At 43.6% G+C, this 27,739-nt stretch overlaps 1 protein-coding gene across 7 annotated transcripts in view; it reads left to right on the top strand.

The window, feature by feature from the left end:
* Positions 1-27,739, top strand: part of ccdc88ab (coiled-coil domain containing 88Ab) — a 65,114-nt gene that overhangs the window by 19,591 nt on the left and 17,784 nt on the right. For all 7 annotated transcript variants that reach the window (XR_011311498.1, XR_011311499.1, XM_069712222.1 and 4 more), the window contains exons 4-21: positions 6,444-6,513; positions 12,377-12,435; positions 13,253-13,336; positions 13,492-13,632; positions 14,444-14,616; positions 18,976-19,057; positions 19,702-19,860; positions 20,516-20,662; positions 20,817-20,961; positions 21,480-21,658; positions 23,148-23,285; positions 24,417-24,600; positions 24,683-24,813; positions 25,047-25,340; positions 25,676-25,858; positions 26,350-26,628; positions 27,013-27,137; positions 27,432-27,570. Coding sequence is in view for 5 of the 7 variants with exons in the window: in XM_069712222.1 (XP_069568323.1) it covers positions 6,444-6,513; positions 12,377-12,435; positions 13,253-13,336; positions 13,492-13,632; positions 14,444-14,616; positions 18,976-19,057; positions 19,702-19,860; positions 20,516-20,662; positions 20,817-20,961; positions 21,480-21,658; positions 23,148-23,285; positions 24,417-24,600; positions 24,683-24,813; positions 25,047-25,340; positions 25,676-25,858; positions 26,350-26,628; positions 27,013-27,137; positions 27,432-27,570 (2,712 nt within the window). In the remaining 2 variants the exon portion in view is untranslated. The remainder of the gene's footprint in view (positions 1-6,443; positions 6,514-12,376; positions 12,436-13,252; positions 13,337-13,491; positions 13,633-14,443; positions 14,617-18,975; positions 19,058-19,701; positions 19,861-20,515; positions 20,663-20,816; positions 20,962-21,479; positions 21,659-23,147; positions 23,286-24,416; positions 24,601-24,682; positions 24,814-25,046; positions 25,341-25,675; positions 25,859-26,349; positions 26,629-27,012; positions 27,138-27,431; positions 27,571-27,739) is intronic.

A 27,739-nucleotide genomic window follows, 5' to 3' on the forward strand; every position in this document is an offset into this window, starting at 1 on the left:
GATTAAGAAAAAAAACAACAACAATCAAGCTTCATTTAAGTGACGCATTAAAGATAACTGCATTGATTTTAAACTGTGTGAACTTTAACAGCCAGTGTGAAGCAGAGCCCTCTGGGGTGATGGGGGAGGGAAGGGGGGGTGAGGGCGGAGGGGTCGGGCTTCCCTCCGACCCACCTGCCTCCACCTTTGGGACGAGCAGCAGGATCGCCTCGTCCGCTCGCTGCGCCTCGGGCGGGGGCTCTGTTTGTAAAAAGCACTCTAGCTGATAGATAACAGCAAAGAACAAAAGAAACGGGGCACTAATGGCGCGTTTTCTCCTCCTCCTCCTCATGTAAGCAATGATCTGTCCATCTGGCCAGCAGGACACTCTTGACTGCTCTTCCTTTCAGTGCAGTTTTTATGACCAAGAGCAACTGTTGATTTCTGGGGTTTTTTCAGTTCAAATTAGCTGTTGCACATTGGCTTTGTTTCACTTCTTTTCTTTTCTTTTTTTTAATGAAATTTGCATGTGACCAGAATTTAGGTGTTAATTATTGTTATCAATTCATGCCTTTTTAACTCTCTCTTGTTGTTCTGCAGGGCTTCACTGACAAAAAAAAAAAGAAGAAAGGTAGAAAGATGAATGATCATATTTGTTTGATGCGTTCATATCCAGTCTCCGAATTAAACAATGACTCTCTCAGTTGAGGAGAATAAACGTTGTCATTTCAGCTGTTCTTTTTAATCTTCTTTCTATGAAAGATTAGACACTCTGGATGAGTTACTTTTGCTAACGATCCCTCTAACAGATCATTGCTGTTCTCTTCAAGTAATAATTGTAGTTTCCAATAAGCTACAAGGTCGATGCTGATTTGCTCCTTGAACTGCAGTGCGCAAAACTCTTTTGTGTTCTGGTGTGTTGCAGCGCTGAACAACAGGAAAAGCTCTCTTTGTATGGACGCAGTTCATGGGGAGGTGTGTGTGTGTGTGTGTGTGTGTGTGTGTGTGTGTGTGTGTGTGTGTGTGTGTGTGTGTGTGTGTGTGTGTGTGTGTGTGTGTGTGTGTGTGTGTGTGTGTGTGTGTGTGTTATATGTGAGAGAAAGCGGAAGCATCTTCCTTCCCATTGTTGGCGGTAATAACCTTTTGAAGTTCATAATCGCTGCAGTTTTTCAGCAGCAGAGAAGTCCGCAGAGGACCGTGTGTGTGTGTGTGTGTGTGTGTGTGCACGTGTGTGTGTGTGTGTGTGAACATTTACTGTAACGTGCGTCAGACTCTCGAGCATGGGGAGAATAAACCCATCTCCTCGTTTCTATGGTAACACTCCCATGTCTGCAGAGTAGGTGTGATTTAGGGTTCAGGCAGCATGTGTGCACACACACACACACACACACACACACACACACACACACGAATGGACACGCACACTTGCACCCAATCACACACACTGACACACTCACACAGCAGTAGCAGCACAATTAGTTCCTTGTTAAAGCCATGCCGGTAGCGGAAGTTGTGCTCGGGAGGAGAGATGGGTAGGACTTGTAGGCAGGTGTGTGTGTGTGTGTGTGTGTGTGTGTGTGTGTGTGTGTGTGTGTGTGTGTGTGTGTGTGTGTGTGTGTGTGTGTGTGTGTGTGTGTGTGTGTGTGTGTGCGTGCGTGCGTGTGTGTGCGTGTGCGCATCGTCTACCCAGCTCCTGGTGGATCAGCAGAATATTACCTCTATTGTCAGCAGATGCCAAATAAGCTTAAGACCATAAAGCATGATGCAGAGCTCAGAATCCTTTGGTTGTGAATCATTTCATCTTAAATGCATCATATTATAGATATTTGGGTTTGAATTGAGGATGCAGAGATTCCCTTTCAAAAGGAACATCCTAACATCGTAGGGAGGATGAAGGCAGATCGATATTCAGAGCCAACTTGTAGATGGTACTGCTCCGCTCACATGACGCACAATCGCTTTGCACACCTCGTGTGCACGGACCAAATGTATTGAGTGAACAAATTGCATCGTGCTCTGGGGGGACGTGTCGGACGGAGTTGTGGACGAGCCGGTCTTAAACCCGCACCTCATTCTATCAGTCCGTCTAAAAAAAATCTCTGAGGGATGGAAGAAGAGCCCGTGTCGAGGAGCTGCGAGTCCTGCTGGAATCAATAATACAGCAATATAGTGTCAGGCTAGGGAGAGGGAGGGGGGGCAGGGGGGTATAGGAGGGAGTGAGGAGGGGGCGAGGGTGGCGGGGGGAGATGAGAAGAGAGGAGGAGGCAGCTCAGCCCTGCGTGCCTGGAGTGAGAAGTGATGGAATCAAAGCTGCATCTCTCCCTTGTTCCGTCCACGTCTCCCTCCATTTGTCCGTTCACTCCGTCCTCCCCGACATTTTAAGGTTCAGATGACTTTCACGTTCCCCGTGTGTGAAATGAGCGCGATTAGACACGTTGGAAAATTGAGGGCTGCCACGTCGACCGGAGACGCCTCTTGCATTGGGAAGCCGTGCGTTCCCGTGCGAGCCTCCCAGCGTTGGTAGCACATCGCCGCCGCGGCTGGTCTCTCTCCTGCAGTGTCCGTCATGTTTTATGTATGAGCGCTAAGCTCCTCGCCAGCTAATCTCAGCGCTGTACTAGGCTACTCTAGTTTTGCCTTGTTATTAGCCTCTTGCTAATCCTCAAAGCGTGTTATTACCCACATCTCTCAAAAATGTAGTCCATTTTACTTGCAACATATTTAAGGTGCTGTATCAGCAGAACATTCATCATCCAAGTGGTTGCTCTTGATTTTATTGCTAACCTCCTCGTGTCCTTCCATCTCCAGCTCCTAAAGCAGTCGGGACCCTGTAGTGTGATAATATATGGACATCCTGCACCAGTCTGTGCACACTGGATGGGGGATGATGAGTATGTGACAGTGCTGGGGCCTGCAGGAAAGACGCAGCGACACTGGCGCTCTGAACATCCATCACTCCAGTGGTCTGCATCGGTCCTGCAGTGCTGCTGTCTGTCTTTGAACTCTTATACAGTCAGGGGACACAATACATATTAAAGATAAGAGGAAAATACATTAAAGCTCGTGAGATGTTTTTATTTAATTTTTTTCTACAAAGCTGCGAGCTAACACCCAGGCAGATGAGACAAAGTGCAGTTCACTGGACTCTTGAGTAAAGAAGGGGATAAAAGGAAGGGAAACTGAATAGGCACAGCACTGTTCACAGCTCTGCTCTGCACGGTGTACATCATTCCTTTGTATACTCTTTAAGTGAAAAGAGAGGAAATCAGTTGAAATGAATCATTTTGTGTGGAAGGGAAGTACCAAAACACCGTGCGTCATGCACCGACGATAAACTTCCCTGTAATTGTGCCTTGCAGTGGTGCACAGTAAACGATGAGTCATTCTGGAAAAGATAAAAAGCAATGTGCAGCTTTCGTGATAAACCGAGTTGTCCTTACTTTTATGTTTGGACATAAATGTATGTATAAAAAGTCTGACAAGGCGTGGCCTGACATGTCCTGCTCACACAGCAAACACACACTAGCCATTGAAGAGGGACAGGTGCGAGCACGAACCGACGGGGAGCAGTGGTCAGCAGTGGGACAGGTGGTGGTGGAGAGAGAAGTGTGTGTGTGTGTGTGTGTGTGTGTGTGTGTGTGTGTGTGTGTGTGTGTGTGTGTGTGTGTGTGTGTGTGTGTGAGGTTTTGTCAAACTGTTGAAGACTTTCTCTTCTCTATATTTTCCTGGTGTTGTTTCATCATCAAAAACAGTCCGTGTATAACCCTCCACACAGCAGCATCTCTCCCCAAAGCTGAGCTCTCTGCATTGTAAGAAACAACAAAGAAGTCACACTGACATGTTGGAGACCGCCCAAAGTGTCCCGAAGCTTCAGACAGAGTGACTCTGGGCTCTGCAGTTTCCGTTTGATGATGTACATTTTGCTGTCTTGATACTTTTAAAATCCGGTGGTTGATTTTTGCCCAAAGGGGCTGTCACGAGTTGTTCGTGGTGATTTGGCTGTCGGGCGCACCAAATGCTTCTCTGAGACGCCAACTGTGGCCGTCTGAGCTGCACTGGTTTCCCTGTCTGACGCTTGTTGAGTCGATGTGTCTCTTGTCTTCAGACGTTACGGCTGTTTGGTCGTTTCGTCCTGGAACCGCCTGATATTAGTCATCATCGTAGTCAGTATCACTCCTTGGCATCGTCGGCGTTTTTCCCGTCAGCATATGTCATTTGCATCTTTTTCTTTTTTCTGGTCAGGAAATAGCTTGGCTTTTTTTTTTTTTTTTTTTTTTTTTTTGGAGGGGGGTGGGGGTTTCTCAAAAATAGCATTCGAAGATACGATAACCTCTCACCCAGCACGCTCCACACATCAGTGGAGACAGAGATAGACAGGCGGGGCAACTAGGGGTCAGTCCTCTTATCGCCACCGAGGGGAAACCATGGCAACCATGCTCCTAACCTATTAACCATGACTGCCCCTTACTCCGATCCAAACTCTGACCTTCACCTCGGCTGCCTGTTTGTGTGAAAATGCATCGATCTATTAAAGTGACTCTTATAGTTGGTGTCATAAAGTGTCATAACCTGTTTTCCTCAAATGAAAATCAGTTTGTGTGTGAAGCACAGATGCTCTTATAATCATAAAAAACAATAAAGACACTTTACGATACATCCTCTTCTCAGCTCCTTGTCTATGAGACGGTGCTATTATCTGCTTGAGACCACATGTGCGTGGATGCGCTGGTCTCCTGTCAGCCCGCGAGCCGCATCTTCCTCTGTGAACCGGTAATTTTCTGTCTCTGCGTCAAATCAAACAGCCAACAAAGGTTTAAACGACCGCAGGCTCAGAGCCTTCCACTGCTGCAAGCCTCTGATAAGGAGGATATAGCTGAAGTTGTGTTTGCAACTTTGCTGAATAAATTTGCCTTGACGTGGAGAACAATGGCACGTGAACAAACACAGGTGTACGGGAGATACTGAAGGAAACCTCAGATGAAAGGGCGCAAATTTGCCATTTTATTTCAACTGTAACCAAGAAGCGAGAAAATGTTTTCAAATGTTTGCGTTGCCGTATACTTGAATTTTTAATATTGACCATGCAGTTGTAGGTACGATCACCCTTCTTGCAAAAAAAAAAGCTTATTCGTTCAAAGAAGGCCTTAAATCTCAGACATGAACAGCTCAGCGTTATTTTACACATTGGCAGCAGTTTGCCTTTTTTTCCGTAACCCTGCAGCACTTCTTGGTGTAGCTTGGATCGAGTGGATTGTGTAGAAGCACTGCTGGGTTACAGTTCTGAATTCATCACCTCTCTGATTCTTTTGAGAATGAATAAAAAAAAAACAACACATATGTTTCTTTTTTTTGTCAAAACCACCAACTGATGTCAGATTGCCCGCTGCCCCCCCCCCCCCCCCACACACACACACATCTTTACCTCCCCGATGAGGTAATGCAATATGAATAGGGCAGATGGTTACGTCTTCAAAACCCTTTACTTATATAAGCCTCTTTGTCATGACTTCAGCAGTAACTGGCATCGGGTCAGATGAGTTCAAGCGGCTCTCTGCCATCAGATAGACATGAAATATTCAAGTTTACTGACCTTCATGTCTTTTCCGCTTAAAGAAACCAGCCTTTCCTTTTCAGCACAGCTCTGGTTTGAAGTTGGTCTATTCTGACTTGAAAGGTTAAATATTTTGTCAGCCGGTTGTTGACTCGTCGTGTGCATTTTCAAACGTATTGCCCCACCAACCTGCCAGCATGACTCTTTATGAATGTAATGTATATATTGCATCGTGTTAATGGGCACAGATGAGGCTCTATTTATAATCGAGACTAATTGTACGTGCAAGTCATTTACACCGCATGTCAGTCTGTGTACATGTACATTTTGGTACATGTGTCTCCATGAGTGCTGAAAATTGCAGCTCATGGTTTCATTTTGGTTTTCATGATTGACATGTGAATGGAGGGGCCCCTACGGCAAAAACCCACACCAGGAATTTAACCCACATAAATACCGCTGTCACTTGCATCATCATTATCATCATCATAATCATCTCACACACTCGGTGACCACACCGTCACTCCCGTCCACTACAGGAGTTCCATACTGTTCATTTTTATGTTGGCGCCGTTAAAGCTTCAGACCCCCCACCCACTCTGACTCTCTTTGTTATGAGGTGATCTTATTCTCCATTACAGACGACACCTGCAGGCTTTCACACCGGCAGACCCCGAGGATCATGTTTTTGTGTTTGTGTTCTTGCTGTCGTGCCAAAAAAGACATCTCGGATGGCGATGTGCTCTGAAAACCCTCCTAGCTGCAGTACACATTTGTTAGGCTGTATGTTTTTTTTTTATGTTGAGATTTCACTCAAGAACTCTGATGATTTAAATGAAGTTTCTTGGTCTCGGTTCCGGTTTATGTAAATCGTGCCACCCTTCCTGAACATTTTCTTTTCATTTCTTTGCAGGAGACCCTCGAGCAGCTGGTGATGATGCCTTTACCGAACGTGCTGGTACTGGGCCGGAACCCTCTCTCTGGTAAGTGTCAGCAAACTCAACAATGCAGAATTAAACCGTACTACTACTTGGACCAGTTTTAATTTGAGTGCTCCAGGGCGTCCCTGTAGTTGAGTGACATGGGCAGCGAGCGTTCAGACAGTTCACGAAGCGGACACATGCAGATTTTGCAGCCCTTTTGTTGCTCCATCAGAAGGCAACTCATGTTTTAATTACTCAGAGCTTTGATGTTTCATGTGACTTGTCTCTCTGGCTGTAGATTTCATTTTTCCAGCCGCTTTCATTTCTTTGTTTCTCCATGTGCTCATAATTAGCTGATCATTTGACCGTCATTCATAACCCTCCGTTAAAAATTGGACGTGGTGGCAGAACTTAAACGATGAAAAATGGACAGATTAATCGGTTGATTTCAAGCTTCCCTTTAGAAGAAAAAGGAAAGAGTGTTTCCTCGGTCAGTGTTAACTTGCACTGTGTATTGCACTCCTATTCGCCACAGGGACGAAATTTGTCGAGTTCTATTACCTGAAGTGTTAAATCCATTCCACCTTTTTGAAGCCAAGCTGTGACCTTCTGAACCCGGCCGCGCTATTCGATATGTCTGAGCGGCCTGAAAGCGACAGTGGTCCAGTGTCGAGTGTTTGAAAGTCATGAAAACAGTAGCTTGACCTCTGCAGCCCAAAGCGCTACTTGATATTCCTACGAACGTGACGAAGGTACTGAGGAGAGAATAACTAGTAGCAGGTCATCATTTAAGATCGTGGTATACAGGGTGTGGATTTAAAAGATAAAAGAAAGACAACATAATGACAAAAAAAAATGCCTCGTAGAACAAAACAACTTCTGCTAAAACCACTACAAGGTTATTGGAGTGGTCTCCTGACTTTTGTAAAACTGTGTCCACACAATGGCTCACAGCCTTTGTGTACGTCTCTGCAGATGTAATCATCAGCTCTTCAGAGTGAATTGTTTCCATGCTCAGCTCACGACCTCGTTGAAAGATGTCTGCAGCCTTTTTCAGCAGATGAAACGGCTCCTAAATCCCTGTCCTGCCTCCGCTGCCTTTGTCACACTTTCACCACAGCCATTGCTGTTATTTTGGGGTTTTCATCGCCTCTCAATGGTCACAGTTAACCTCTTTAATTTTCATTCGGCTTTGCCAGCATGAAAGGTAAATAAACGAACAATACGAGGGAGAGAAGCGCACGTTTGTTTGCATCGCTCATTGGCACCATATCTCATAACTCTTGAACAGCCTTTTCTTGGTGTTTTTATTAATCCCTCAATTCAGTGCTGCTTCCCATAATAACTCGGTCTAGTTGCTGTGAAGCCAAGAGGGATTCTTTCATGAGCAGAGCTCCCAAAGTAATCTCTGTTTGAATGTGTCACAGCAGTGCATTTCTGAAGATCTGCTGTGAGGACAGCACTTTGAAAATCTTCCAGGTCAGCATCACGCAGGACAAAAGTGAATATTAAGCGAAATACTAAAGTCGGCCCAGTGCAGACAAGAGCGCAGCGAAGCCTCAGGCGAGTGGACCGAAGCAGGCAGAAAGCATTAGACTGCATTCCTCAAGGTCTCTTTTGCCCTTTACCCTCTGAGCCTGTCAGATAATCAGTCAGCCAGCCAGTCAGCCAGCCAGTCAGACCAGCGGTGGAGTCTGGTTCCGTGGCCGCCAGCTGAAAGTCATTGGCCATGTGGCTTTTATTATGCTCCCGTTAGGGGGTAGGGGACCACTCTGCATGTGTGTGTGCACGTGCACGGGTGTGTTTAGTTGGTGGATGGGGGAGGGGTGTCTTCACAACAGTGAACAGTGGGAATGCACTGTAGTACCCCCCAGGCTCTGACTTACCCCAGTCTGCCTTGCATAAACATGCACAGTGAAATGCACAGACAGATACACACACACGCACGCACACACACACACACACACACACACACACACACACACACACACACACACACACACACACACACACACACACACACACACACACACACACACACACCACACCCCCGCACACACACACACCCCCTTGTGCACGCAAGTAGTGTTTAGTCAGTATGGCTGCATGCACATGTCAGAACACACACGCAGAGCGCCTCTTTTGTTTAGTGTGTCATAAAGTCTGTGAATTATCAGCAGTGATCTGGACTTGTTTTCTTGTGCGTTTACGACCGTCAGTCTTCTTCTCCACCCTAGAACTGATTTCTGGATCGTTCGCTAAGCTCCAGCTGCTTTTCGCAAGCCGTTCTGCGGGGTTATCATCTCAGGAATATGGACCGCAACTGCTGTTTACAATAAGCACACAGCAATAACTACATGGCAGCTGACCAAAAAAACATCATGCCGTCTCTCTCCAACGCTCCGGCTGAAGGAAAACGGCACAGCAGCCAAATCTGTGGCGCAAAAATATATTTTATTAATATGAATACATTTACTGAATAAATGTGACCAAACATATGGGATTAGACGAATCAAGACACGGTTCAGATGATGTACTTCTCATTGGACAGAGATCCTTTTGACAGGAGCAGCAACAGGAAGGACAACTGTTGGCAGCTGACAGGAGGCGTAAACGGAAGGGCTGAAAAGTGTGTGTTTGTCAGGTGTTTCTAGTTTTGCTGTCATGTGTGCAGCTGAATGTTTGGTTCCTTTATGTTTTTGTTGTGGCTACCGTCTCCAGATGAAACAACAGTATTATCTGCATTGTGTACAGATGAGACGATAAAAGTTCTCCGTTAGCTTTGAACGGCGGGAGAATTAAACGGTGGAGATAAGCGAGAGAAAATAGCAGTTTATTGCCAGAGTATTATTTTACGGTAATCCTTCAATTCTCCTGGGTTGAAGCGTATCGCTGTCTGTGACACCGACCTCAGCTCCCGGCTGTTTTTCGTGACACCGTATCTCGTCTTATAAATCATATATTCCAGCAAAATAATCTGAACGTAAGGTTCGGCCAGCTCTGCCCTCTGCTCCAACGAGATTGCTTGAATGCATTATGGCATGCTGTCAAAGCAATATCTGATCGCGTGCACCAGTATTATCACTAACATGAAAGACATGGGCTCCAGAACGACTCTATTCATCATGGCAGTGGGGGGAGGGGGGGGAGCGTTGCATGTGCACCCACATTTATTTTGCTTCATATTCACTCACATCCTCACACACACACGGATCCAACAATGGCGTCGCAGGAAGAAGCGTTAGTCACTGTCCCCCTGACCTCTCGTTTCCTGCCAAGAGGATAAAACGGGAAGGGAAGGAAAAGGAGACGGAAAAGGAAGTCTATACGAGCGAATTCAGACACTCGGGAGGCGCAGATGATTTGGAACAATGTTACGGGAAGGAAGGAAGAATGGGTGGATGTGTGCTGCAGACAATAAATGGATGGATGAAGTGAGTGTATGTGAAGGGCGGAAGAGGGTGATAGAGAAAAGAAGAGGCGAGCAGAGAGCTTCCATGAAACCTCCTGCTGGAGGGAGATTTCTATTTTCTATTTTTAACCTTGCCTCTTTGCCTTCCTCCCGCTCTGTCTCTCTCTTAGTTTTCTCTTTTTCTATATTCTCCCCCTTGTGTTTGTGTTGCTTGTGCGCGGCGGTGCGTTCCCTCTTTTGTCTCTTACATCTCTCCCGCTTACCGCTTCTCCCTCTCTAGCCGTATAAATAATTTATCCTATGAGGTCCCTTATCTTTTCTTTGGTTGCGCCAGTAGATTTGCTGAGCTAAATCCCTTCCCTGACTACAATAGGTCCCTATAGCTCTAATAGAGTATTGTTAAGCCCTGCAGCTATGAGAATGAAGTTTTATCTGCTGTCGCCCTCCGAGGCCTGAATTCGCGCATTTTCTCCTGATATGTTTCATATTTCTTTTTATATCATGACCGCCGGTGCTGATGATGAAGTCAGACATTTATTGACGGAAACTGACTAAGCACTCCTCAGTGTTCACTCAGTGGCACAGCACACCATCACCGAAGAAAACTCAAGCTATTAGTTGATCAAATATTTATATCCGCACTCATTCAGGCATTTTGAAGTTTTGTTTTCTTTACATTAGGTTTGGTGACTGACCCAAAAGCTGGAAAGCTTCCTTCAGAGCTCCAGAAAAGCAAAAAGTCTCCATCTTTCCTCGGCTGCCGTACAGCTCTCAACAGATACATTTCCATATCATGACACAAACATTTAAACACACACCAGACTAAATGAGTAAATCAGCAGTGAAAAAAACAGGAAAGAAAAAGGCTGCGTAGCTCCAGGTTTTCACCAAAACAACCTGCCTGACATCACTTATTAGTACGTAAAGATCACCTCAGCAGCCGTTTTCTCTCCGTATTCCTGTAAAAATTCAAACGTGTATTGACTCCGGTATGGACCTCGAATTTAGTATTAATTGTCACGAGTACATCATTGGTCTCCTACTTAAAATATATCATTTAACCTGCCACATTGTGACCACATGGGAGTCTCTGCTACTCAATAACACATCGACTTGAGTGGATCTATTGATTCAGGAGGAATGAGAGAACGGAGATTGATTTGATTGTCGGTAGGAGTCATTAAAATGGATGGATACATCCTGTCGGTGGGGGACTGGAGGGGTTTTGGGGTATCGAGCCATCGTGAAGGAGCCGCCGGAGGTTCCGTTTGTTGTTGCTCTAAATGGCTTCTTTACAGGCTTTTTTTTTTTTTTTAAACAGTTGTTATTCTATAGTTTGTGATATTGCTTCAAGTCCTACAAAGATTGAAGCTGTAAATGAAAATGAATATTCAAAATGCCTTTTTATTTAGCTGTTCCTGCTGTGATGATTGGCCCATCAAACAAACAGAGCACCCATTGCAGAAAACATGTTGTCTCTAATCTGGATTTATTATCATTAGAGCTGGACAGTGTTAGCGCTCGCTGGCCCCTGGGACACATGATGGGGGGGGGGCTTATAACACACGCGCACGCACACACACACACACACACACACACACACACACACACACACACACACACACACACACACACACACACACACACACACACACACACACCATGATTCAAACAGGGAAAACACACAGTCCGACCACAAACGTAGACACAGATTGACACAACGAGCCTCTACCACTTAGCCACTGTAACACACTCACACACACCACCTGGTTTACTGTTGCTGTGCCCTAAATCCCACAGATGAGCTCACGCCTGTTGAACAGGCGAGCAGCTGTTTGTGTGTTTCAGCAGTTTCTGACAATATGTCCCGACATGTGGAAGAGTGCTGCGTGTTCGTCCTGCCAGCCCGCTGCACTGTGGAAAACACTGTGGCACTCCGACCGGATGGAGAGCTTTTATAAGAGGAAACTGTAACAACCCAAGAATTTAGATAATTGGAAGTAAATGTGGGAAAGATGGAACATTTATCTCCGCTTTAAAACGAGGCACAACTGGAATTCTCACCAACTAAATCTACATTTTAACAGGAACATTTATAAAAATGTTAGATAAGAGCAGGCAATTAAACACAAGCCATGACATATATATAGTTATAACTCTGGGAAAATAAAAAGATGGTTGCAAAACACTTTGTAGAGCTTTATTGCAAAGAATTCTTCTAATAGTTATTATCTTCCATCAATAACAGATCTCTCTGTTTGTGGTGAAACGCCATCAAGAAAGCATCAATCAGGAGAATTTACTCTTTTATAAAACCCACAAAAGACGATTAAACCGAATGCCAGACAAGTCCAAACTGAAATAAGACTTACTCAGAGTGATAGCAAATATACTAATGAGTGTTTGGGTGTGAGAATAATTTTGTTTTCATGAAGACATATTTAAAATGGTTTTCCTGTTGTCATAATACTCTGTTTGCTTGGTGTGTGTTTTTTTTTTCTTCCCTTTTAGAGCAAGGTCTGGAGGAGATGAAGAAACTGTTGCTGCTGCTACTTGGCTGTGCTGTCCAGGTAAGAGCTCACCTTCAGTCCACCTACACACTTCACATGTGAGCAGGTAGTTCAGGTTTCAAGCAGCAGGAGCAAAGCAAGTCCGTAACAGCCGGTCAATCAACGCTTATGGTTTTGTGCCTGTGATTCATGATTGAAAGGGTTAATACTACAAACTATAAAAGAAGGGACTTCATCACTTTCAGTGGTTGTATTACAGTAATTTAATTCCAAAGCCACAAATCTGATCTTGGAAGAAATCTCTGTTTATTTCAATCTTCACTGGTTAATGCTTTTTGTTCCCTTTGATGAGTGAATGATGTAAAGAATGACATTGCAGGGCTTTTCCTGTCTCATGACAAAGCCCCCATTCAGAACCTCTGACCTTTCATCAACTCCTATTGTTTTAGTTAAATGACTCAGGAGTTGCATTCATGCAGCTACATCATGTGTCTACATCAAACCTGCATTGAGAACAATGCTTCCCAGTAATGAATAATTATAATGACCATGCAGTGAAATGGAGCTTACATGTTCAATGAATCATCCTGTTTCTAATCTCATTTTCTGCCAGCAAGACAGGAAAATGATCTTCCTCTGACCCCAAAGATCTCCTTTCATTTAAAGACTTGGCTACATTCCTAAATTCTGCTGCCTGGAAACCTTTTTTTTTAATCAAATTAACTTCTGCTTTGTGTCTTTAGTGTTGTTCTACTAACCTCCTATTGACCCCCAAACCACTGATTGAACTCTTTAACATCTCAAACTCGTCATCCTCTGCTTCTCTTTATTGAAGAGTTTAACTTTTACCCACCTCCCTCCCCCGTTCTGTTTACAGTGTGAGAAGAAGGAAGAGTACATTGAGCGTATCCAGACTCTGGACTTTGACAGCAAAGCCGCCATAGCATCCCACATCCAAGAGGTATTTCTCCTCTGTAGTAAAGAATACTGAAGGAAATTAAAATATTTGACTTCTTAGACCTATTTTTGGCTGAATAGATTAATTTACTTTATTTCAGTGAGGGTTTTAGACATTGAATGAAACATTTATTGACAGTATCTTGGTGGTGATTTTAGGTGACTCATAACCAGGAGAACGTAGTGGACCTGCAGTGGTTGGAAAGCGGGGAAATGCCTCCTGAAGATCTGGACGGCCTCTCCAGAAACCTGGCCTTCCACCTCAAACGCCTGGTGGATGAAAGAGACACGCAGCTGGAGGTAATAACCCTTACATATATATTTATATTGTGTGTGAGGGTGTGCGTGTTCATAAAGATTTATTGAGCCCTATTAGAAATTATTTTTATTAGGCAAAAAAAACAAACTAGATTAAACAGTGCAGAGCAAAGTGCAACCAGGAAAGTGTGTTACATTTTGTGTCTTTTTAAAATTCTGTGTCAGTGCTGTTGGGTGGAAATTATGGTCTGTTTGTAGCAGGGTTATGTGGAAGCTTTTCCTTTTTTTGTTGTTGCTGTTACCACAATAGAGAAGCCGCAGGAAGGAAGGGTTGAAACTGTTAACTGTCTCGTGTGTGTGTGTGTGTGTGTGTGTGTGTGTGTGTGTGTGTGTGTGTGTGTGTGTGTGTGTGTGTGTGTGTGTGTGTGTGTGTGTGTGTGTGTGTGTACGTAGACTACATGTGTCATTAACTGAGTTTCCAACCCATAGGGTGCAGATCTACTGATATAGCTGATTTTACATGTGTGTGTCAGGGGTTCTAATAGCCTCCAGATTATCACTGTGTAGTCCAGCCGCTCTCAATTAAAATCCCATTTCCTGTCACGGGCACTAGATCAAAATAGACCATGTGTCTGCGGGACTGTATGTACTTTTTTTTTTAATCCCTATGCCTGTATCCTAGTTTTGGGGTGATGGGAGTGCTTTAGTTAAATCCATAGATCTACTTTCCTCTTTGTTTTTCAGTCCATTCGCATCCGATTGTTGAATCACGGCTTCATCCAGCCATTTGACATGTAACTGCAGCTTTTCGCCTACACAGCACCTCACCTGTTTCCCTCCTGCCTCCATCCAGACTATAGTGGAGCTCACCCAGGAGAGGGACTGTGTGCAGCTGTCTCCGCTGGCTCCCTATGCGTCCCAGTCTCCCGGTGACTCCCCCAGCATGAGGAGGACAGAAAGCCGACAGCACCTCTCCGTGGAGCTGGCTGATGCGAAGGCCAAGATCAGACGCCTCCGGCAGGAACTGTGAGTGCCGCAGCCTTATTGGCGAGATAAGTGATTATTTAAATTGGGCAAATAGGACATAAGTGGATGAGAAACGGGAACTGTAAGAAGGTAAAACTAAACAAGTCCAAGAAAGACACACAAAAAGGAATATGACAGCAACTATCGGCCCCAATCATGTTTGTTATGGTAATTCCCATTTTCGTATCACCGCAGCTTCTCCTGTTGTCACAGATGTGACGTGAACTGGGAAGATAAAATAATACAAAATAATACATCGTCATAGATGTCCTTATTTACACTCTTACGTCATCATTGGTCAAGGTGTCTGTCGGTCCAAAAAATAAAACCCAAACTTGATTTGTGACAAAGTTGAAAGTTTCCACTTCCTTAACATCCAGTCCGACTTCACTGTCATGCTCAAATTGAACAGAAGGTTTTTCCACTGGTTGTGATGAGAAACCAGATAAGTTACATCTTCATAATAACTACATAGATCAATGCTTTCGGTAGTGCAATATTTCTATTGTAAACCTTAAGTGATTTTTTTTGGGGGGGGGATTCTTGATTGGATCATGCTCTTAGTCTAATGTAGGTATCTGATGTTTTAACGACTCAAACATTATACTGAAAGAATAACAGTAATGTGGAAGAATCCAGGAGTCCATTTCCTCTCTTACTGCTCCCAGGAGATTTGGCTGTTGTGATGTCTCGCTGCTTCAAACAAATACACGAGAGTGAACCTGCTCTCACAAACCTTACAGAGGCTTTCTAAATTCTATCTATGAATAATAGAGCTTCCTTTTTAAAGTGCTATAATCTTCTGCTGGACAAAGACTTAATGGCCAACATAGATCAGTTACAATGAAGGTTTTTCACTTCAAGGGGAAGTGTTTCAATGTTGCATGAACTTAGTACCGAACTTCACAGACTGGCTGGTGCCTTGAAGTTGGTGTTAATATTTACAGATTTGACAGGAATTATTTTGTTCTCACTGAAATAAAGTTGGATTCAATGTTGTTTGGATAACATGGAGTTTCTACTTCAAGGCCAACATTTGCACACTTGAATGGATCTCATTTCTTCACAGGAAGTCCATCCATCACCTCAGTAGCATTTAAATGAACACAACTCCCTGGTATTTTACAAATATCAGGATTTCTGTCAGAGCTGATCAATTTTATTTATAAAACATTTAACAAAACTACCTGCCAGTTAAAGTTTAATTTACATCCATGTATCTCTGTAACAAGTGCTAAATATTGCAGGTTTGTTAATGCAGTGGATGCTGCTGTCCATTGCTTTATTATTTAGTGGAGAAACACTGAGAATGTTCGGTTGCAACAGTTGTAAAATGTATTCAAAAAGATGGAAAATCTTTTTTAGCTGCGGATTTCAATGATTTGGGAAATGCTTGTGTATTGCTTCGCCTTGCAAAACGCCGTATCATTCAGACCCTGTATTTAGTAGGACATGTCGTTTTGCTTTGCTTTGTCAAAACAAAGGTCTCTGTGCGGGCGACCTGAAAACCTAAATTATGGTTCTTTAACAATTGGTTGTGACCCAGAATGGAGAGCAGGTCACTGTCTGCTTCGTCACATGAAAAAAGTGAAAAGCCTCTCACCTTGTTTGACCCTAAACTAATTGATTTCAGCTCTTGTGCTGGAAAGGTCTGACATTAATCATTGCAGACATCTCCTTTCTACTTCCTTGACCTACATTATGACGATTTCTTCAGCAGACCTAAATATGTCGACGGAGCATCAGCCGGCTAGAAAATGAGTGATTTTGTTTGTTGGTTGCCATGGTGTTGTTTACTAGTTCCCTTGGTGTCTGTGACAAAGATATTGTCATGTGATGGCATGACAAGGAACAAAAAAAGCCTTTAAGTCTGTCTGTACTGATTTACCCTGGTCACATGACTGCTGTTTCTTCTGTGTCTGTGGCTGCATGCACATGCACAGATGCAGCCTCTGCATACAAATGTAGGTGTGTGTGTGTGTGTGTCCACTGTGTGTGTAACTGAAGGAGACCAGGTCAGAGCCAGGGGGTATGGTTCAGTGTTCCCACCGTGGTCCGCTTGTTAATGTTTCTGGTAAAGATATGGCGGCATGGCTGCTTTTGCTCCTCCTGTTGAGTTTATCATTGTGAAACACATTTACATTCATTTACAACATTTATTTTGTACTGCCTCCATTTATCTGCCCATAAAAGTTTAGCTTATTAGCCTTAATATACACGTATTGTTCTTGCACTTTTTAAAATACATTTAAAATTGTGATTTAAATTTTGACTGACCTACAAACACAAAGTCTTAAAATCTAATCTGAAATATGACACTAAGCTTAATTTTATTTTCAAGAGTTAAATCATTACTCGCTTACTCCTACTCGAGCAACATCTTTCAGAGTTTGGGGTCAACCAGCAAATGTCCATAGATCTTTACAGTAACTATGACTTATTCTGAGATGAGAGGCAGGAATGTCCCAACCAAACTTAATGTGAACATTTTGGCTCTTGCAAAATTATAACAAATAAAGTCTTAAACCGGTCCGCTGGTTTAACATGCTGAATGCACTATTTGCTTCTTGTAGAAATGAAAACTGAAGGTCTGTAAAGTTGATTTGCCATTTATCAAGTTGTAATTGAAGAAATTTCCCCTCGGGGATTAATAGAGTACTATAAAAAAAATAAAAAATGGTTACCAAGGTCATTCTCTTGTAGACGGTAATAATATGATATTCAATACGTCACGATAGCATTTGATGTTGTATCTTTACACCTGAAAACGGCATTGACAGATTGTATTGACAATCCTATTTATAACATTTTTTTGTTCCCAGAAATATAAAGATCTGTTTTTTGGGATAAAATCAAGATTTAAATTTATGGAAATATGAAGATTAGAGTTTGCAGGAGGATAACATTAAAAACGTATTAAAGTAGGAATAAAGAGTGCTTTCGTTTTTTTTTTTAATATAGCAGTGCACACAAGTGTTTGTGCCAGTGCAAGACGCAATGCGCGGTAAACGATTACCATAAGCAGCAGAGCCAGCTGCATCCATAATATGAGCCCAAAGATAATCTGCCATGCTAGAGTTAACAGGTGTCTACGATTTAGGAGGGAGGGGGGGTTTCTGACTAACATCCTGCCTCAATATTGACTAACATCACCCCCAAAAAAAGATTAGCTTCGGGAGGAAGGAGGAAATGAATGATAAAGCAAAAACAAAACAAACAAAAAAAAGACCGCAAGAATAGAAGGATGCCTTTCCTTATTGAGATGCACACCGAGGCTGCAGAGAGCTGTAATCAAATAGGCCATCAGATGTTCAGTGGAGCGGTTTCATGCACACACCGAGCAGCATCCCAGGAATGCAGCCGTTTTCCTTCAAAGCAGCATGACACTTTCTCCCTTCGTGGTGGGAGCCCGGGCAGCCTGCACACAGAGAAGACACTCACACATACAGCAAACGCCAAGCTGCACTATTTCACTGCCACTTATTACAAATGACACAGAAGAGTGTTAGACGGGGGACAGAATGACCCTCCTGTTGATGGTGAAGGAATCATACATTTATGTCTGTGTTTTGCCCCACTTCCTCAACCAGATGTAAAACATGTATCTCCATCTCTGTCTTCTAGCTGAGTAAAGGAGGATGAGGGGTTTCTGTTTTTTAGTTGTTTTCTTTCGAGTCTCGTGCTGAGTGTGATGTCCCGCAGAATTAGGTTGTTTATTAGTTTAAATTCAGGGCAAAACACAGGAAAGACATTGTGTTCTGACCGCCAGAGCTCGTACACTCCAGACACCGTGGGCTATTTTTAATTAAGAAACTGGGTTAGTAGGTTTACTGATGTGTTTCATTCAACATGCGAGTTGCTGATTTGCTGATCTGTAACTGCAGAGAAGCTTCGGTAGCAAAAGCCATCAAAACTGGACTATATAACCTCCAGAAAGTTGAGTGGAAATGCTTTAAAAGACATTTGCAGCTCGAACTACCAGAGCTGTCATTACCTGTACTTCTTATATGATTAATAGCTGTAATTTTGTAAAAGAAATAACAGTTTATCCACTGAAACTAAAATACTGAAAGGACATTTTGTGCAATGCAACCTTCCTGTGCAACTAATGGCTTGCCTCCATTAAATGATTCAGCTAAAAGCTTTGAAATGGAAACAGCCCTGAAGGAATGTCCTTGTCTCCGATAGGCCCACTTGAAAAAAAAACATCTTGGTTTTCAGTGCAGAGCTTCATGTTAATCATACTGGCAGACACACAACGCATATTTTTCTTGCTTTTCTGGTACAGAAACATCAGTTTCGTTCTTTGTGTGCTCTCTTCATGTCGCCCTTTCTCATCGCGTCTGTTTGTTCTTTCAGAGAGGAGAAGAGTGAGCAGCTTCTCGACACCCGGCAGGAGCTTGAGAACATGGAGGTGGAGTTCAAGAGACTTCAGCAAGAGGTAACGCCAACAGTCACAGACACACACACACACACACACACACACACACACACACACACACACACACACACACACACTTCATCCCCCCTCCACCTGCTCCTCCCTTTCTGCGACATTGCCAGGCTTTAATCAGCTAGTGACTTAGCTCGTTAGAGGCTATTAGAGCTATCTTTAGTCAAGCAGCAGCCGCACATGGCTTTTGATTTGGAGTGGGCGGCAATCTGACTGGTGCACTGCTGTAAACAAGGTGGATGTGTTCAGGCCATGGAGGGCAGTGTGTGTATGTGTGTGTGTGTGTGTGTGTGTGTGTGTGTGTGTGTGTGTGTGTGTGTGTGTGTGTGTGTGTGTGTGTGTGTGTGTGTGTGTGTGTGTGTGTGTGTGTGGATGCATGACAAATGCTGGTGTGTTCTGTTCTTCACCTGTTTATGTAACAGACAAGACTCTGGTTGTTAGTTATTACTAGATAATCTATTTGTCATACAGGATTACAGACTCATTGAACTCGCTGACTGTGTTTTTTGACGCAGGATCGTACATCTGTTTGCGTCTTTATTCTCGGGATTCCTTATTTAACGTCGGTGCAGTGAGTTTGTTTTATGAATCCACATAATCACGCACCTATGTTTGGCCGTCTCCTCCCGCAGAGCTACCAGCTGCTGTCCGACGCCCGCTCGGCTCGGGCCTATCGCGACGAACTGGACGCGCTCAGAGAGAAGGCGATGCGAGTCGACAAACTGGAGAGCGAGCTGACCCGATACAAGGAGCGACTTCACGACATCGAGTTTTACAAGGCCAGAGTCGAGGTACGCAACTGCGCACGATATCTCTTAGTTGCGGCTGACGTCAAAGAATCCAGCTTGAAGCATAAACAAGTCTGAATAAATAGTCGTACAAATTGGGCACAAGCACCCTGTAACCATATGAGACCCCAAATCTCAAAGTACAGCACAAGTAGTTTCTTTTTTTTTTTTTTTACAATAAATATTCAGAGACGTATTTGCAACTGTTTTCTCACCACGCACACTAAGTACACTGTTTGTACGTTCAACTGAATACATTAATTTAAGCAACCAAAGCATATCAATCAATTAAAAATCTTTTGTTTTTTGTCGACCTCAAAGAGAAACATACTCTAGGACTAAAGTTGAGCAAGTTGTATAGATGCATGTCAATACAATGGCAGAAATTTCAATTTGAGCTTCATGTCTCAAGAAATAAACACAATATAAAGAGAAAAATGTGTATTTTAAACCTTTGTGGTAGAAATGCCTCTATCATTAACCAAACTGTAAAGAGTAAGAGCTGAAACATCTCACTATTTTGCCACTACTACTATTCTAACAGCAGTAGTGGTAATAAAATCAGACGCATTTTCTGAAAAGGACATTTTTTTTGGTGAACTACAGTTTCCTTGTTTTGTTGTTTCACTTGTGTTCTCTGTTGTTGTGGCTTCTGCAGGAACTGAAGGAGGACAACCAGATTCTGCTGGAGACAAAGACCATGTTGGAGGAGCAGCTGGATGGCACCAGGACTCGCTCTGACAAACTGCACCTCCTGGAGAAAGAGAACCTGCAGCTCAAATCCAAGATGCATGACCTGGAGATGGTAAGATTTCAGTGTTGGTGTAGATTGGAGTGAGCTTCAAATAAACAATCAGGATCAGCAGTAAAGAGTAAAAAAATAGCAGAAGGAGAAGAGTTAAAAGATGGGGAGGGGACGTTATCTGAGGACACCCGTCAATCCTCTCTGTTCTTTCCAGGAGCGGGACATGGACCGTAAGCGCATGGAGGAGCTGCTGGAGGAGAACCTGGTGCTGGAGATGGCCCAGAAACAGAGCATGGACGAGTCCCTGCACCTCGGCTGGGAGCTGGAGCAACTATCCAAGACACCAGAGCTGACTGAAGGTGAGAAGAGCCAAGGATAAATTAAAGAAAAGGGCTCACAGAAGTGGTAGAAAAGTCAACAATGGAAAAGATGGGATTATGTAGTTACGATATCTCGCAGTTGGCTGTCACCTGAGCTGACCAGGTTAAAGGGTTCCTGGCGTCTTCCTCATGGCCCTTCTGCATTTGCCCGCATCCACTGGGTTTTCTTTGCACTCGGTTAAGAGCTGTAATTAATATTCCTGAAAGATAAGCTGGGTGTGTGGATTATGAGAGCTGTTAAGAGGTTTAAAGAGCCAGGGATAAGGATAAAGACTTTGTGTTTGTTAAAGTGGCACTTTAAAAGCATTAAGACCTGTTAAGTCATGCCATAGGGCATTGTATTTTTTTTTTAATTTTATTTTAATCTATTGTAATCTCAATGGTATCAACTTTTTTTTATTGTCTCTGCTGCTTTTACTCTAAACACCAAAAACCTGAACATAATTAAATTGTTTCTTATATTATTAACTCGCATGTTTTTGCTGTCATCGACTCAGCCCCTCAGAAGTCTCTGGGCGAGGAGGTGAACGAGCTGACCTCGAGCCGCCTGTTGAAGCTGGAGAAAGACAACCAGACCCTGCTGAAGACGGTGGAGGAGCTCCGAGGAGCGGCCAGTAAGGACACCGTGACAAAACTGGCCAAAGTCAACCAAGAAAACCAGAAACTGAACCAGAAAGTAAGAAAGAAGCTTTGTATTAATGTATGTTTCTATGTTTGTGTAGGAACCGCTTGACAGTTTTAAGTCATTTCCTGTTATTTATTCTGGGGAAGCATGATGTATGACGTTTGTTTAATGACTCAATGGAGAGAAATACACCAGCATGCTTGGATTTTGTAGTTTTTTTTCAAGGAAATTGGCTGTGAAGTAAGTTGTGCATCGAGAAAAACTGCAAGGAAGTCTAAGTGAATCGTGAAGTGGTAATAATGAAAGTTACAAAATGTGTTTAATTTCTGTGACTTAAAGAAAGTATTGATTTTATAGATATATTCACAGCACTTAACTTTCTGCCCCTCCTCAGGGTAACCACCGAGATTAGCATATTGCACCAGCCTTCCTCCAAAATATATCACCACCACTTGTCTGTAGATGTTTTCACACAGCGACAATGAGAAATAGAAAGGGAGAGAGTATAGAGAGGGGTGGATTGGAGGATGAAAGCAAAGCTGTAAATCTAGGCATCTCAGCGTTGCCTTTTCTTTTCCTGTCGTTGACACTCGAATGCCCCTCGCTAAGAGAAGTCTCTCAGCTATTTTCAGAAACATAAGCCTCTCTCTGTGCCCTACGAATAAAAAGCATGAAATTGTGTTAGTCTCTCACAAAGAGCAAAAATTCAGAGTGAGAATTTTATTTCTGAGTGACTCGAGGTCTAGAGCCAAAAACACATTAGAATGTGAACGCAGCTGCTGGGGGACTCGAACCACAGAAGTCGTCTCATTGGAGACTGTCTGTGTGTGTGAATATTAACTCGTGTTTCTGCCTGCAGAGTTGTGACGGAATGAGGTGATGTGTTCTGTGTTTGTATCGTGGATTAACAACTGCACCAGCTTCTTCTGTGACTGCGAATTGCCCTGTAAATTCTTGGCCACAATAATACGAGGTGATACTGCGAGATCATCCACAGTGCATCATGATATGTGGAACTGAAGAAGAAAACAGCCTCGACAACAAATCGTTGACAGTGAGCTGAGCCACCAGCAGTTTTTATAATGAACACCAATGAAATTAGTCTGAAAACATTGTTACAAACCTGCCACAGGCCGATTATTTCAGTCGACAGGCTCCTCCTTATTTTGCTATCTGTGTTTTTTTGTTTTTAAAGTCCCCTTCGCAACAACAGCAACCTACACACTGAAAATGGCAGGTTCATACAGAGATTTGGATCATGCAGGAAGTCAGGCCTGCTCAGTGCTTTCTGGTCTTTTTCAGGGATTCAGTCGTTTTAATGCTCCCTACCCGTTCTGCAGACGTTCCACCAAAACAAGTTCCTCCTGGCAGCATTTTACAAAGGCACCGTTGCCGCCGCCACCCCCCCCCCCCCCCACCCGATTGCAGACTGATATATGTGCATTCCAGCGCTGGCACAATCAGGCGGAGATAGGTCTGACTACGTGAGCCTAAAAACCTGATCAGCGTTTTAAAATGTTACTGTGATCATTGTTTACAGTTGGAGCAGCTGGAGACCGAACTGACAGCAGACAAGGAGTCGCTCCGCAGCGCCGAGTCACTCAGCACCGACCTGATGAAGGAGAAGGCCTTACTGGAGAAGACTCTGGAAACACTCAGAGAAAACTCAGAGAGACAGGCACGCACGCACACACACACACACACACACACACACACACACACACACACACACACACACACACACACACACACACACACACACACACTCACACTCACAAAGTCAGACAAGGATTTCATTTGAGTATTTTATCCCAAGCTGTAAGATTGTCAGAATGGGTATAAAAATTTGACACCAATCAGAACTGAAAAGCAGCGCTGAACATCATATTGATATTAATGATTCTGCTGTCAATACTGGAGCAATTACATTAAAAAAAAAAAAAACATTTTGTATTTACTATTGCTACATCACTTGCTCACCACTTTTAATGAATGATACCTCATTGAATTGTTGTGTTTGAGATGTGACATGTAATAATGTGTTAGAGAGAAGTGCTTTAAAACGTTGCCGTCTATTTCCCGGACGAGTTTATGGTGAAATAGTTGGACACATTCAAACAAACCGAGCTTTGATGCAGCGCTGGCACTGCTCTCTGCACAACACCCTCATTGACCCCTTCCAGCAGGCTCCCAGTAAATAACATGACTAAGCTCCGTAATTTACTTAAGTCTATACTGACTTTTCTTGAGAGCACTCTTTGTGCAATTGATTTGCGTTTGGCTCAAAAACTATTCAGTGGAACTCCCACTAATGTTGTATTGACTGTACAGATTTCTGACTCACTGTGGCCAAGATGCAGTCGCTCGCTCGGTGCGTGTCTGCCGGGACTTTGTAGCTGTTAGACCCAAATCTGACACCTTTGATTAGTTTAAGCGTCTGATTTGTAAAATCCAGCCTTGATGAGCTACAAAGGCCGAGAAAAACACGACACCCTCACACTCACAGATTACTGTGGCCTTCTCTATCCGCTTGTTTCTAAATATAATGGGATGTAACTAAAGCAGGTCTGCTCCATAACACGCGTTGTTCAAATGAACTTCGGCCCTCATAAGCTTTTCTGTGGTTTTACACGCTATCAATTGAACCGAGTCTGCCAGAGAAAGGTCTTAATTAGTCCAAATGAAAATCTCTTTCTCAAACATTGGCTCGTAAAACTCGCACGTCAATAATAAGTAAATCACACATGAAATCACTAAACCGAAGCTTGACCCTTGACCCTTCATTAAAACTCTGATGTCTGACCTGCAGCTGAAGGGTCTGGAGCAGGAGAACAAGCACTTGAGTCAGACCGTGTCGTCATTGCGTCACCGCTGCCAGGTGGGCGCCGAGGCCCGGGTCAAAGATGTGGAGAAAGAGAATCGCGTTCTCCACGAGTCCATCTGCGAGACAGCCGCCAAACTAAACAAGATGGAGTTTGAGAGGAAACAGCTACGTGAGTGGCATCTTTAATTTCTAGTTTTTGTGATTCAAAAACTGATTCAGTTGTAAAACTGTCATTTTTTTTTTTAATGCAGGTAAGGAGCTTGAAGTGATGAAGGAGAAAGGTGAGAGGGTAGAGGACTTGGAGATTCAGATGCAGAAGCTGGAAAGGGACAACGAGAGTCTGCAGAAGAAAGTTGCCAGTCTTGGGATCACCTGTGAAAAGGTCTGGTGAATGTTTTTTCCTGCCCGTTTGGTATTTTGAAATGTTGGTGTGTCTGTATTTTCAGTTTCTGCACATTTATGATTTTCCAACATTGTTTAATCTCACTGTAATTACATAGAAACATACAATTTACACTATATTAACATGGAAAAAGTTGGGGTTGTCAGAAGTTTAGTGCTGTCAGACATAAAAACTTTACTCCTCATCTTCATGTATTACGTCTGTGTCTGTAGGTGTCTTCTTTGGAGAAAGAGAACACTGAGCTGGAGGCGGAGGGCCGGCGTCTGAAGAAGAAACTGGACGCCCTGAAGAACATGGCCTTCCAGCTGGAGGCTCTGGAAAAGGAGAACTCCCAGCTGGAGCATGAGAACCTGGAGCTTCGGCGCTCAGCTGAGAACCTCCGGTCCGCGGGGGCCAAGGCCGCTCAGCTGGAAGCCGAGAACAGGGAGCTGGAGTGTGAGAGGAGCCAGATGAAGCGCAGCCTGGAGCTGCTCAAAGCCTCGTCTAAGAAGACGGAGAGATTAGAGGTAAACCAGTAGGGCAGGAACACCTGTGACCAGAGAGCAATGAGACGCAGCTGAAGTACGGACATGTGTGGCAGCAAGGTTTCTCTGAGGAAGAAAAGCTCATTTATGTTATTTTCAGTATTTAATCGGTACCTGTGGTTCTTGTGTGCCGTCTGGTCCTGAACAGAAATTATTTGTCTTTATAATGAATTGTACGGAATGTCTATAAAGTAATTTTCACCGCTGAATATTTTTACGAATAGGTTACAGGGGATCTGGTATATAATAACACCAGGGAGCGGCACAACTAGTTCATGGATGATTTCAATTTCCTAATCTGGCTACTCCTCTCCCAGGTGAGCTACCAGGGCCTAGATACAGAGAACCAGCGCCTGCAGAAGGCTCTAGAGAACAGTAGCAAGAAGATCCAGCAGCTTGAGGTGGAGCTGCAAGAGGTGGAGACGGAGAATCAAACCCTCCAACGAAACCTGGAGGAGCTGAAGATCTCTAGTAAACGCCTGGAGCAGCTGGAGCAGGAGGTGGGCACCAGCAACACACACATGGTCTGAAATGCAAACAGAATCCGTGTGAGAAATTAGACACATATTTGGACTGCCGTTTTCTCTGGAGAAGAACAGGTACAACTAGTTTTACTGACACAGCTCTGGGTACTTTGTTTGACTGTCCGTATTCTGCCGAGTCCATTTCAAAGTCACACAAATGTGTAGCTGAGGCAGACTGAAGGCAGTTTGAATCATTTTAAATAAGTAAACCATAAAAATGTGTTTACTTATGGAACGTTTAGTCCAATTTAGTTCATTCTGATGAAATTACTGTATGTTTCCCAGCAGAGTTGGATTATCCCAGATTATCAGTAAATTAGAGTTTTGGCCCTTTGCGTTAATCTTTACGCACTTTTAGCCAAACATCTATTTACAAGGCGTTTAGACTACCAGTAATCCCATCAAATTATTATTATTTTTTTTATTATTATTTTTTTTCCATCTGTCTGCTCTCTATTATGTCGCAGAACAAGACTCTGGAGCAGGAGAGCTGCCAGCTCGAGAAAGACAAGAAGCATCTGGAGAAGGAGAACAAGCGTCTGAGGCAGCAGGCCGAGATCCGCGACTCCAAGCTGGACGACAGCAACCAGCGCATCTCCTCCTTGGAGAAAGAGAACCGCACCATGGGCAAGGAGATGATCTTCTTCCGGGACTCTTGCACCAGAGTCAAAGACCTGGAGAGGGAGAACAAGGAGCTGGTCAAACTGGCCACCATCGATAAGAAGACCCTCGTTACTCTCAGAGAGGTGAGCGCTGCTGTTACTGCAGTGTTAGACAGACATCATCCACAATGTTTTCAGTTTCAGCATCATGTTCACAATCCTTTGTTAGTGATGGAAGCATAAAACCGATTTATAGACAAGTGCTTTGAAAGAACTGTATTAATAACAACTACAATGCTAAAAGTGAGCTAATTAAATAACTACACAGAAAACTGATGGTTAGTGATGGAAGTTGATTGATTTTATTTGATCATCTTTGCTTCCCTTTGACTATGATGATGCTTCAGTTAAAACTTTACAAGTTCATTATTGGTTGTTTTTTTTTTTTTATTTTTTTATAAATTGCAGGCTGCATGTTGTAGTTGATTTTCAGGAGCGCTTTAAAAGTGTGTGTCACTGTGTGTTTAGGAGCTTGTGAGTGAGAAGCTGCGGACTCAGCAGATGAATAATGATCTGGAGAAATTGACCCACGAGTTGGAGAAGATCGGTCTGAACAAAGAGAGGCTGCTGCATGACGAGAGCTCGGATGACAGGTATCAACTTCAAACTTTCAGCTGGGGACTCGGATAAGAACTGAGTGTGCCGTCTCGGGATCAGAATCATTAAAAGTGATCATAATACAATTGGGACTCCACAGAAATCAGGTCTGTGGCCAATTTGAGATCATGTGCTGTGGTTTTAATTAATCTGTTTTTAGCAAAATCTCCCTGCGGAGCCAATATCTCCCCGCCTGCTTGCTGTACAGTGGTTATGATGATGTTTTTTTTAAACTCTACGATGGGCACACAGACACACACACACGTGGCTAACAGAACCTTTATCTTTAGGTTCAAGCTCCTGGAAACCAAACTGGAGTCGACTCTGAAATCATCTTTGGAGATTAAAGAGGAGAAGATCGCTGCGCTCGAGGCTAGACTGCAGGAGTCCTCCAACCTCAACCAGCAACTTCGCCAGGAGCTGAAGACGGTCAGCAACACAAAAGACTGAAATCAAAACACATGGTTATATACGTGAATAAAGAATATACAGTGTTTTAGACATGTTATATTTACAGATGTTTTTGTGTAAAACCATCCCCAAACACTGACCTCAAAGACGAGTCAAAACAATCTTCAGCTCGTCCACCTGAGAACAA

The sequence above is a fragment of the Brachyistius frenatus genome, unplaced genomic scaffold (assembly GCF_029030835.1).
Source record: "Brachyistius frenatus isolate BFR_SWC_R1_liver_20210118 unplaced genomic scaffold, ASM2903083v1 Contig_108, whole genome shotgun sequence".
NCBI classification, from domain to species: domain Eukaryota; kingdom Metazoa; phylum Chordata; class Actinopteri; family Embiotocidae; genus Brachyistius; species Brachyistius frenatus.